Consider the following 12817-nt stretch of genomic DNA (forward strand, 5'->3'; position numbering starts at 1 on the left):
CAGCCTCCTGACAGCAGGCAGCTATGTGGCGGAAGGCGTACAGCTCCAGAGAGTGAGGAAGCCTACAGTTTCAGAAAAGTGTGCTTAGGAAAGAGACAAAGAAGGAAAAGAAAAGGGAATTTTACTGAGCTATATGACTGTGCTCTGTAAGCAACCACACCAAGGATGGTGTTTTGAACATTATCTGTTAAGGGGCTACTTTCTCTTCCCATCCCCTTAACACAACAGCCTTTCTGAGATGAATACCACTCTCGTCCAGATTATTGACATGTCCAACTGGATTAACTTTTCTAAAGTTTTATTTTATTTTTAATTATGTGTCTGCATGTGGGTTTGTACACGTGTGAGTGTAGGTGCCCACAGAGTCCACAAAGAAGGTGTCAAATTCCTGGTAGCTGAAAGTTACAGGTGGTTGTGAGCTGTACAGTGTGGGTGCTAGGAACTTGTCCTAGTTTGTTTCTCCATTGCTGTGGCAAAATACTCTGACATCTCTAAGGTCACAATTCATCAGGGAGCCCAAGGTAGGAACTTAGGGCAGGAACCTCAAGGCAGGGACTGGAGTACAGGCCATGGAAGAACACTGCTTACTGGCTTGCTCCCCTGGCTCCTGCTCCACGTGCTTTCCTATGCAACATAGACCCATCACCCACAGTGGGCTGGGCCCTCCCACATCGGTCAACAATCAAGAAGATGCCCCACGGACATGGCCACAGGTCAGTCCAATGAAGGTAATTCCCCAATTGAGCCTCCCTCAACCCAGGTGTGTCAAGTTGACACTAAAGCTATCCAGCACAGAGCTGAACTTTCGTCCTCTCCAAGAGCAGTACATGTTCTTAATTGCTGAGCCATCTCTCTCTCTCCTAATTGCATGAAGGGAGGGGACAGTAGTAGAAAATTTGCTAATCTTGGAGTACATCAGAAGGTCATGCTTTCACCTAACGCCAGAGGTAGATTCCATTTCTTTGACTCAGAGGAAATAGCTTTTCCTTAATGGACCTCAACAGAGTCCTGCTGTCCTCAGTGGCCTCCAGAGCCACTGTAACATTCCTCCCTCAAGAGCAGGAACCCCAAAGTTATTTAGGGTACAGGCTGAGATTAGGAACAGATACAATTCATTTCCACTATGTATATCCAGAGATCCAGTTACAGAGCTGTTCACCAGAAGGGATTAATGTCTGGACTGGAATTTGAGTCACAATCTCACCTACAGCCTCTAGGCAGAAGGTAGAAAGAAGAGAGGTTAGGAACCAGAGCTCCCTTCTGGCATCCCTGGAATTCTAGCAAGGACATTCCTAAACTGCTGGTTTGGGATTTTCTGCTCCTTGCTGCCTAACTAGTTTCCGCCTCCTGTCCTCACCACTACGGTTCTCTCACAGTTGAACTGATAACTGAAACAGTTGCTAGGGGATGAAGAGGCAGGTAGCATATACTGCTTGGAGACATTGGACAGAAGGATCATTCATATATACCTTGGAGTGAGAAGGGGGACAGCAAGGGAATTCATTACACCACTTATGGATGTTTTATTTGTGAATTTTCCAAATAATATTTTCAAACCATGGTGATAGTTGCCTGTCACCATAAAGTGAGTGCCACGGTATAAGGTTGTTCATAGAGCAGTCTCTTTTTAAAGAATGAAAGTGGTTGGTTCATAGAGAATAGCAACGTACTGAATGATGTGATGTATTCAGAGTGGCTTCTGCTTCCCTTCCCAGATGACAGAGGATTCTTTCTGTTTTAGTATTTTCCCCTTTATTCAGACGTGGCCTGAAGGCAACTGCACAGTGTACAGCACACACTGTTAGTGTGGCCCTCCCCTTCCAGTTTGTAGATATCAAAGCAAGGAGCCAGTTGTGTCTGCCCTATCCCTAGTTGATTGGACAAGCACCAAAAATGCATCCGTTCAGAGCTGGTAACTGAACCAGGTCTCCCGACTCCGGTGCTTTGTGAGCGCTGCAGGTTCGTGCCACATGCAGATTATGCTTTAGAGTTTGCTTTACATATGACAGAGACCAGATGGGCAGAACTCTCACTTGACAAGTAATATGTCCAAGCCACGGAGATGAAGGAAACTGTGTGGAGGGAAAGCTGTAGGAAGGCTCAGGGGAGGCTGCTGCTGTTGATCTGTGACATCACAGTGGCTGAGACCAAAAGGACATATTTCCCTACAGTCAGAGAATTGGACTTCACAGTGGGATCAAGACAAATTGAGCTGATGGGAATCCACCCTGAGTGGCTGTTAGAGTGCAGGGAACTCCAGGTTTCAGAGTTTATGCTAGGTATATTGCGTGTTCTTTTAGGCTGAGACAGTCTGCAGGAGGAGATGCTGTAGGTTGTGATGTACTGATGTGTGCATGTGGCTCCAGACCCAGTGGGAGGGCCGAGGCTCTTATGTGCTGTTTGCTACAAAGCAGAGAAGGGAGAGAAAATTAGCGCAAATGAACGTCGCTGCCGACTCCCATGCACCTGAGAGTATCGCTGGGGCATATCGTTTCTGTGGGGAACTGCTAGAAGCACTGTGTTGCTTAAATTGCAAGCCTGGTTGACAGTTTTTTTCTAAAGGCATGGACTGGAGGGATGATTCAGAGGTTAAGACCACTGGCTACTCCTGCAGAGGACCTGGGTTCAGTTCTCAGCACCCACATGGCACCCAACAACTATCCTTTTACTCCAGTTCCAGAGGATTTAGCACTCTCTAGGACCTCCATGGGCATTGCATGCACATGGTGCCCTTACATACATGCAGGTACAACACTCATACATATTTTTTTTAAAAAAAGGCTTGATGTGAAAAAAGACTCATTTAAAGAATCCTAGTCTAAGCACAAGGTACCTGTCTGAGCGCACATCCCTTTATATATTCAGCAAAAACCCATACAAGATTCAGTACAGCCTTCAGTACAGCCTTGGGCCTCCAATTGTGACAGACGCCTAGGATACTGTTATTTTGTATTCCCAAGTAATACTAAAGGGTTTGGCAATTTTGTTCCTTAGATTCTTTTTTTTCCTTCTTTTAATCCCATAGATATTTATTTCCATTTCAGGGGGACTCTATACCCCTTGAACTCATGAAAAGTTATTTCTAACATCCATGATGCTAATTAAAAGATAGCCTCTGGTGCTGATGAGATCTGGCATTGGGAATGTAGGCTTTTGACTAGAGTCTCAATGATGGCCACAGGAACACCCTTGGACACCACTGGGCATATCTTTTCAATTACAGTGCTACAGATGTTGACTCTCTACACATAACATGTAAATTATATACTATTCAATTGATCCTGGGGTATTTTGAATTGCAAGCAATATAACATGGCATGATAATTTAAATATTTTCAAATCATTAAAAGGATGCATGCTGCTTGTATCAAATTTGTGAAAATGTATAGTCATATATAGTGAAAATATTCATGTTCTATACTTTTATCAAACGTTTTTTGACATATATGAAACATATATATATATCATTTTGTTTATTTTGGATGTTTATATTATATAGTTCATTATATTCATATATACTTTGGATGGATAGATAGACAGGTGGCTGGTTGGCTGGACAGATGGGTGGATAGATATTTGCCTAACTGTATCAAGCTTGTTCCTTTGGACTAAAGGGTGCTTGTGATTGAATTAAACATTGAGCTTTGGATATATGACTTAACAGGTGATGATAATTTTTGCTTATAGTCTTCACGAAGTGAATCTCATTGATTAAGTGCATGGGAGAAGTCATATGGAATAGCTACGTGGAAGAGGCTTTGACCATCTTGGCCAAGGAATTGGATGTTGGAATCAAGGGTGGGGACCTTTAGCTGTGACTTGGACACCTGGGTTAACAGATTGGGAGCTTTTCTCTCATCCAGCAGCAGTTTGGGGAGGGGGCGCTGGACTGGGGCTGTTTTTCCTGGTTAACATATTTATGAGTGTGTTTAGAAAGTCATTTCAGCCCATTTCCTGTGTCTTCTGTCCTTGTGTTGAATTCTGTGTTAATTTTCTATAGTATCTTTTGATACAGATTGAGGTTTTACCTTAAGAATGGGATTTTAGTGCACACAGAGGTGTCCTTAAAAAGTCAAACTCATAAAGGAATATTTTTCACCTGCTGGGTTTAATTGCTGGTGCCAATGTAATCATGAAGGGCAAACCACCATAGACTGGTTTAAAACTTTGTACAAAGCATGCCCATTGAAATCACCTTCTGCAGATGGAGAGAAGAATGGAGGAAAATAAATGTTTTGTGTGTTTCAAAAGTGTTTTTAAGATGCTGATGTCAGTTGAGTTTGTGTTCCATCCTCCTGCCTTCCACTGAAATCTAACTTCATCTACAGCACAACTTCAATTTATAGCTGAGTGGATACCATCTGGATTTGAACTCAGATCTAATAGCACCCCTCCACTTACTGCCCTCCTTCTCCTAAAACGATGTCCAAGTTTTGGTGGCTTTCATTCCCAGAACTAGTAAAGTTTCTGTGCAAGGTCTTTTCCCCAGGCTTGGGAATGAAAAGTTTTCCCAGGGGAGCCTTTTCTCAAGTCCACTTTCTGTGATCAAAAGGATTTTGCTGTTTTAGTCTTTTACTTTCTCATCCATACCCTCCAGTCCTGTGGTCCTCCATCTGCTTCAGACAAGCCATTTAGAAAATGCTGGTTCAAATGGCTACACATGAAAGCCCAGCTTTGACAGCTGAGCTTGGCTCCTTAGGTCGTCATTACTGGCAACTTGGTGAACACAGGCCTGAAGCTTGGGAGGGTTGCCTCTGCTATGGTTGACCAGCAGGATGCCGTCAGGGAATGCAAGAAGGCCCTGATGGAGTGGGGTATTCCTACTTTGAATTATGGAGACTCCACAGCTTGTAGAAAAGGAGGGAACCCAATTTGACCCCCATCACAGGAAGTATCAACACTGTGACAGAGGCTGCCCTGGGGATATAGCAGGGGACACCCAGACTGGCTGCCATGGACAGCTGTTCTTTGGAAATCTGAAGCCTTTTGTAGATGCCTAGTGTGGGTGGTCTACTTCCACCTGGATTTACCTCTCTGTCCGTTGCCATCTGACACGTGTCATCTGACATCTATGGACAGTTAGAAATGAGGTGTAATGATCTTTTTTAAAAAAAAAGTACTTGGAGAGAGAGAGAGACAGAGAGAGAGAGAGTGTGTGCACAAGAGAGAGCAAGTGCTATTGATTGATTCAGGGGAAGTATCATGGACTCTCTCCTTCATCCCTGTCAACTTTCTCTCTGTTTCTCTGCCATTCTGTCTTGGGTGACATCTATGGACAGTTAGAAATGAGGTGTAATGATCTTTTTTAAAAAAAAAGTACTTGGAGAGAGAGAGAGACAGAGAGAGAGAGAGTGTGTGCACAAGAGAGAGCAAGTGCTATTGATTGATTCAGGGGAAGTATCATGGACTCTCTCCTTCATCCCTGTCAACTTTCTCTCTGTTTCTCTGCCATTCTGTCTTGGGTTTCAGATACCTAGTGTGGGTGGTCTACTTCCACCTGGATTTACCTCTCTGTCCATTGCCATCTGACACGTGTCATCTGACATCTATGGACAGTTAGAAATGAGGCGTAATGATCTTTTTTAAAAAAAAAAAAAGTACTTGGGGAGAGAGAGAGACAGAGAGAGAGAGAGAGTGTGTGCGCAAGAGAGAGCAAGTGCTATTGATTGATTCAGGGGAAGTATCATGGACTCTGTCCTTCATCCCTGTCAACTTTCTCTCTGTTTCTCTGCCATTCTGTCTTGGGTTTAAGAACTATCTATCCCTCTCTTTAGGCTGATTATAGGCTAATGTTCTTTCCTGTCCGTTCTCTACATATTGTCTACATTTTCGTTACTTTTATCTTCTCTGGATGGACTATAGGGAGAGCTATGAAGACAATTCCTGTAGACACATTAGACTCCAGTTCAGTCTCATTAGATTATGTCATGACCTTACCAAACTCCTATCCTGCATGTGGTCGCCATCCTGCTTCGGGTGCCCTTTATAGTCTGGAATACAAGTTCCATATGCCATGTTGGCCAGACATGGACCAGCTAGCACCTTCATCCTCCCTTCTTCAGTGGTCTATATAAATGAATCTTAGCTATTTTTAGGGATCCTGTGTATGCCACTCAGGACACTGTTCTTTGAAGTCACACTATGTTCTGGTTTTGATAGCATAACACTAACACCTATATAACATTGTTTATAATAAATGCTAACCAAATGCTCCTTTAAAGTGTGTGTGTGTGTGAGAGAGACAGAGACAGAGACAGACACAGAGAGACAGAGAGAGACAGACCGATAGAGACAGAGAGAGATCTCTTGCAGATTTCATTATTTATTTCTTTAATACTCTGGGTTTTGTTACACACAAGATTGTAGCATCACCTGTCTCTCTTGCAGTAAAAGATGGCAGGAGCCCTGGTCCAGGGAATCTGCCTTCTGGGTCTCTGAGCTATTTGTTTTCTAGTTAGCCTCCATCTGCTCATTATGATGAGGATTCAGCCCTTACTTTTTGTTTTTACCTGCAGAAAGTATTATGAGGGAGACTGAGGACTTCATGCTCTGGACAGAGACACAGCGCGACAATTAGAGATTGCCACTTCTGAGAGGATGCTGGGAATCTGCAGAGGGAGACGGAAATTCCTGGCTGCCTCTTTGACTCTGCTCTGCATCCCAGCCATCACCTGGATTTACTTGTTTGCTGGGAGCTTTGAAGGTAAGAATGAAAACCGGAGTGAGAGGGGAGGCAAGGGAATGTCAGCTGCCACAGATTCCTAGACAGAGCTTCAGGGGCCCCTGATCACCAGTGTTCCTTGAGTAACATATTGGGCTGTTGATGCTTCATGATAAGAAATGACTTCTAGCATCCCTTAGGTAGTTGGAGGATGTCAGCAAGGTAAGGAATAAAAAAAGAAAGATAAGAATAAAGTAAGGTGCAAGTGGCTGCAGTAGAAGGGTAGTGGGTAACCAAATGATCCAAAGCCTGTTTGGCCAGATGGGTCCCTGTGTCAACACAAGGAAGAAGGTTTAGCCTTGGAGAACTTGAGCTGTTCCTAAAGCCAGAGTTGCAATTTGCACATTCAACATTTCCTTACTGTTCAACATCTGTACTAATCCTAATGGTGAGAAGAAGCAGATAACAGATCTGGACATTCACCGTCTCGTGGGGGGAGACAGATGGTTAGCAAATAATTACGCGGTGGGGATGTGTGTCATGATAGAGGGGGCAGGGTGCTGGGGGAGAGGTTTGTAGGAGTTGTCAGGCTAAGGCTGGGGATGAAAGGTCATTGGTCACACTGAGAGAGATTGGGGATGCTCTCCCCAAACAAAGAAATGCAAATGATGTCCCTGCCACTTTCCAGAAATGTATAGGAAAGACAAGTCTACTTTTTTAGCTAGTGATTTCAAATGTGGTGTCGTGTTATGCTTATCAGAGATGGTGTCCCAGCTTGAGGGAGGGAAGCAATGGAGGTGTAGATGTACATACTTCTTTTTTTAAATTTGCTTCATACTTAAATTAAAAAAAAAACTTTGATGACAATCTGTCTCAACAAAGTTGCTCCTGTGTTTTTAAACATTTCCTTTATACATAATTTTATTGACACCTCAAGGCTACCTTTTAATTAGGAGCTCCCCTTCAATTTCTGTGCTTTCCTTGAGTTAGCTAGACTGAATAGAAACAAGGTGAAACTTTGCACTTGCCAAGCAGTGGTGATTCCTGATCCCTAGCCCAGAGTAGGAGCCCAGTGTCACACCCTCGTCACTGTACCTGACCCTTAGTGACATCCCTGGTCTAGACTGGTCAGAGCCTTCACCCAAGTTAGAGTGAATTGCACTCCAGTACCCTGTGGCTCATTTCTGCAGAGGGGTCAGAGGAAGGACAGTGAGTTGAGGGTGATCCTAGCAGAGATATAAGGAAGTTTAATCATTGGAGATGACAGGGGAGGGGCCCCTACGAAAGGAGGTAGACACCTAGTGCTAGTCCACCTTCAGGAGTGAAAACATGACTGGGCGTAGTGACCATGTCTAAAGACCCAGCATTCTGGAGCCTGAGGCAGAAAGATTTTGAGTTCTAGCACAGTTTGGTCTATATCGTGGGACCCTGTCCAAAACCAGAGCATAGCACAGCAAACCACACCATGCCACATCATACCATACCATACCATACCACACCAAACCACACCACACTATACCAGACCACACCATACCATACCACACCATACCACACCAAACCACACCAAACCACACCACATTACACCAAACCACACCATACCACACCACACCACAACAAACCACACCAGACCACACCAAACCACACCACACCACCCCAAACCACACCAGACCACACCATACCACACCACACCACACCAAACCAAATGGAAGAAAAATAGTGACAGAAGGCAAAGCATAGGTTTTTAGCAGTGTATGAAAACTGCCAATCATAATACATAACAGACTGGGGAGAACAGGAGGGGATATTGGGGTGGATATGATCAAGATACATTGGTATACATGTAAGAAATTGTCAATTAATAAAAACTTTTTATTTTTTATTTTGTGCTTATGAGTGGAGTATTGCCGCATATATATAAGTGCACCTGTGTCATGCACTGCCCGTGGAGGTCAGAAGAGAGTGTCAAATCCCCTGGAACTAGAGATATGTATGGTTGTTAGCCACCATGTGGGTGTTGGGAACCGAACCCAGGTCCTCTGCAAAAACTGCCAGTGCTTTTTGTCTCTGAGCCATCTCTCCAGCCCTCATAAAAATAGCATAACAATATCAACAATGGCAAAGGTGGGACTGATGGTGTAAACAACCAGAATTATCATTTCTGTGTGCCAGACCTTGTATAGTCTTTCTGTACAGTGACCTCTGATAGTGCAGTTAATATCCCTGTAGTCCAGAAGGGGAGTGGGCAACACAAAAGCATCTCTGATCATCCCTAGGTCTCCAAGCTTAGGCTCAAGAGCTTAAGGCTTTATTCTGATATCATATGGTAGATTGGGGCTTCAGGGAGGCATTAGATTTTGAGCAAGAGATTTGACTAAGTGTCACATGATCTTTCTACAGGGAGGTTTTAGACTTTGTTTTATTCTTTAACAATTTTGCACATGTGTATAATTCATCATTGTCATCCTGAACCCTGCACCCTCTCTGTCCTTGTTTCACCCCAGCCAACTCCCATCAAGTTGTCCATCCCACATCCCTGTCTTTTGGTTTTGTTTTGGTTTTCCTTGTAACCTACTGGGTTACCTGCTCCCAGGAGCATGGATGTGAGGCTGCCCCCTGGAGCCTTCAGTGATGACTGTATCACTGAAGACTGACTTCTCCTCTAGCAGCCTTTGTCCACAATTAGCCCCACTGGGCTGAGCCCCAGGAGCCGTCCCCCATCTATGACTGAATGTTTACCAGTTCAGTCTTATGTGTGCCCTGTGTAGGCAACCTCAGCTGTTGTGAGTTCATGAGTGTCATGACTATGTCATGACCATAAGAAGCATGTCACATCCCTTTTTCCTTTCAATCAGCTCTTACATTCTTTCTACCCCCTCTTCCAAGATGTTCTGTTAGCTTTGGAGGGGGGATATGGGTATCACGTTTAGTGCTGAGCAGTTAGTGGTCACTTGTTCTCAGCACCCCTGAGTCTGTACCATCTCTGCCTTTCACTGCAAAGAGAAGCTTCTTTGATCAAGGCTGAGGACAGCCTGTGGATATAAACAGAAGAGGCAATTTGACAACATGTCTAATTAGCAAGACAAAGTAGTAGACTTGCCCCTAGTGCTTTTGACCTTCTCACCCATGGGTCTTGACCAGGTCCACAGTACTGGGCATGAACTCCTTCCTATAGAGCAGGCCTCAGATCCAAACAGAATGTTGTGCCAGTAAGCGCCTCTTGCCTAGCAAGTTAGTACTGTAGTATTCAAGGTCGAAAGCTGAGGAAGACCATTGTAGAACTTTGATTTGTACTCAGTTACAGAAATCAGTCCAAAGTGATTTTGGTTAAAACAAAGGCGGGGACGGGATCTAGTATTATGATAGTTAATGTTGATTACCAACTTGATAAGATCGGAAATCACCTAGGGGACAAACCTCTTGGACATGCCTGTGTGGAGGTTTCTAGGCTGCATTAATTAAGGGACAGCCTAAATATGGATGGCACCATCCTATGAGCTGGGGTCCTGGGCTGAATAAAAAGGAGAAAGCAAGATGAGAACCAGTATTCATCTCTCTCCGCTTCCTGTTTATGCAAGGTGAGCAGCTGCCTCACACTCCTGCCACTGTGCCTTCCCTGCCATGGTGGACTGCATCCTCAGTAAGCCATTTGTTCCTTAAGCTGCTTTTGTCACATTTTGGTCACAACAAGAAGAAAAGCAACTAACACGGGTGGCCAGTACAGTGAATGGGTTTAAAGATAGTCTAGGCTGCAGGCAAGTTTGGACCAGGTTGCTTAGATGATGTTTTTGTGGCTGGGTCTTTATCTCTTTGGTAGATTGGTTTCTCTCAGTCTGACTGGTCCTACATAGAGGAAACTTGGTGCTTGCATGTTAGCAGTACAGATCTCGGTAGATGGAGACCTTCTCTTCTTCCTAATTCTGCAGCATTGCCTCTGGCTGGATTACCTCTGTTCACTTGTCTTGAAACCAGTCGTCATGTTTGAAGAGTCTGGGGAGGAATTTATAGTTCCCCTTAGAGCCCTATCATGCTTTTCAGTCACAGAATGGTAAGGACATGTCTCCTGAGACATGGAGAACAGCCCTGATGTCAGATCATGTGCTTTCCCAAAGAAAAAAGACTAGGGGTTGGTCATGGTTGAGAAACACATAGCTGCCTGTATTTATGGTTTGGTATCAGCTTCCAGACTCATCAGAAGCATCCTACTATCTGGTCCAGCCCTAGCTATGGAGTCCCTAGGGTCTTTGACTTAACAATTTTACTTGACTGGTAAAGAGATTATGAGAAATTTAAAAATCAAAGTAATGTTCAAATGGCATATCCAGATTAAATGTGGGTACTATATCTGTCAACATAATACTTAAGAACTGACTGAAATCTAGGGACCATGTCACACAAACTGCATTATTGAGGCCTAGGTGATATGGGAAAAGTAGCAAAAACTGTCTAATGTCTAGTTAGAATGGCACGCCTATGGGCTGCTGTTCCCTGGAACTAGTTTGTCTGTAGTATTTATTTCTGGGTGGTGCACTGGAAGAACAGTCTAATGAGTCAGCATGCTTAGGAAGATGTAGGTGAATGACACTGTCAGCTCAAGTTAGTTACATAAGAAGCAGTGGACAGAGTTGGAGATGTTTACCCTGGAGATGCAGAGGTTTAGAGTGCAAGGGGTCAGCTCCAGCAAATACTCAGGGCTGCCACTGAAATCACAAGAAATGAGGACAGTCCCAATGGCTCCTGATTCTGGACAGGGACGTGGCCAGAAGGCAGATGTTGAGCGCCTCATAATAATGATTGTCTGTGCATAGCTGTAGTGATCATCCCAGGAAGGGTGTGCAGTGTTCCCTATGAAAGATGCATAAGCAGAAGTCCAGTGTTCTAGGAGGGAGTCCAGCAATAGTGTTGATGAGACAGGATGACCTGTGTGACCCGACTCAGAGATCCTAAGACTCCAGAGGAGGCTGAGTGGGCACCAGGGAGACAAAGGCCATCTTTCTGATGCACGCTGCCCCGTCAGTTGCTACAGACACTGGTGTCCTCCCAGGAAGGCCTGCAGATATGTTCTCTCAGTTTTCAATCATCACACTACTCCCTACATTCCACTGATTGACACCCTTGAGACTTTGGCTTCATGGTAGGTGGCGCCATAAATAACTTCCAGCATCGCTCCCTGGATTCATGGAAATATGATTCATGTTTTTAATGGACTTATTTATTTTTCAACTCTGTTTAATTTCACTGGGTCTCCTGAGAGCAGAGCCCAAGATCTCCTCCAAGCTGCAGATGCTCTCAGTGCTAAGGTTTAGCAATTTGATTAGTTAAGTGTGATTACCTGGAGTGGCACAATGGGATAGAGGCAGGCATCCCAGGCTGTAAAGTCAGCTCAGCCGGGTATAGCTGGGCGCTTGGGGCATAGCCCTTCTTCTAGTGTGGCCGTAGTTTCCTTAACATAAAATAAGGTTATGAAAAAGAAGCCCACTATTAGAGTGCTAGCATTCTACCTACATGTTTATTATACTAAGTCTGGCATAACTGAGGGCTTGCTGAGATTTGCTCTTTAGTATGGAACCAGGATCAGGACATAAAGTGTGGAAACAGGCACTGGCTGATGAGAGAAAGAGCATGAGTTTTTACCATGAGATCACCAGGTACAGGGCCAGTTGGGGGAATGTTTTCCTTGGTAATTTAGCCCCTAAGTTCCTAGCCCAACTTGTCACCTCACTTTGCTAATCTGCTTTCATCCTCTACTGTCTCATTCAGCACCTCCGGTTCCTGTCTGTGTAGTTTTCTACCTGGGCTAACTCTTCCCTCATTCCCTCCATTCCTCGGATGCTGCATTGTGCTGGCCCCTTGGCCTCTTACAGCTGTGTTTTTTGTTTCCTGACTCTTACCCGTGATAGCATTCTTCTTGTGTCTCTTTCCTCCTCCAGTGTCCAGAGCTGTCCCACAGTACCACTCTGCTCCTGTCTCCTGGTATCCTCCCATCCCCTGACTGTCCACCTGGCCTCCTTTAGAGCCTGGCCCGTGCTCCCTCGTGTTCTGCTCCTCCCTCGGAGACCCTCTTGTGATTCCTGTCATCCTCCCTTTCCTTTCTCAGCCCTGCTGACTTAAGGTCTTTGGGTCTCAATGTCAGTGCCCTTGACCTTAATCAGGGGCATG

At 44.6% G+C, this 12817-nt stretch overlaps 1 protein-coding gene across 4 annotated transcripts in view; it reads left to right on the top strand.

The window, feature by feature from the left end:
- Large1 (LARGE xylosyl- and glucuronyltransferase 1) overlaps positions 1-12817 on the top strand; it is a 581831-nt gene that overhangs the window by 143415 nt on the left and 425599 nt on the right. For 3 of the 4 annotated variants that reach the window (XM_029568309.1, XM_029568308.1, XM_029568310.1), the window contains exon 2: positions 6516-6705. In XM_029568309.1, coding sequence (XP_029424169.1) covers positions 6598-6705 — 108 coding nt within the window. In that variant the 5' untranslated portion in view covers positions 6516-6597. The remainder of the gene's footprint in view (positions 1-6515; positions 6706-12817) is intronic. The other variant, XM_008843101.3, reaches the window with a different exon arrangement.

The sequence above is a fragment of the Nannospalax galili genome, unplaced genomic scaffold (assembly GCF_000622305.1).
Source record: "Nannospalax galili isolate Female #2095 unplaced genomic scaffold, S.galili_v1.0 scaffold39, whole genome shotgun sequence".
Taxonomy (NCBI): domain Eukaryota; kingdom Metazoa; phylum Chordata; class Mammalia; order Rodentia; family Spalacidae; genus Nannospalax; species Nannospalax galili.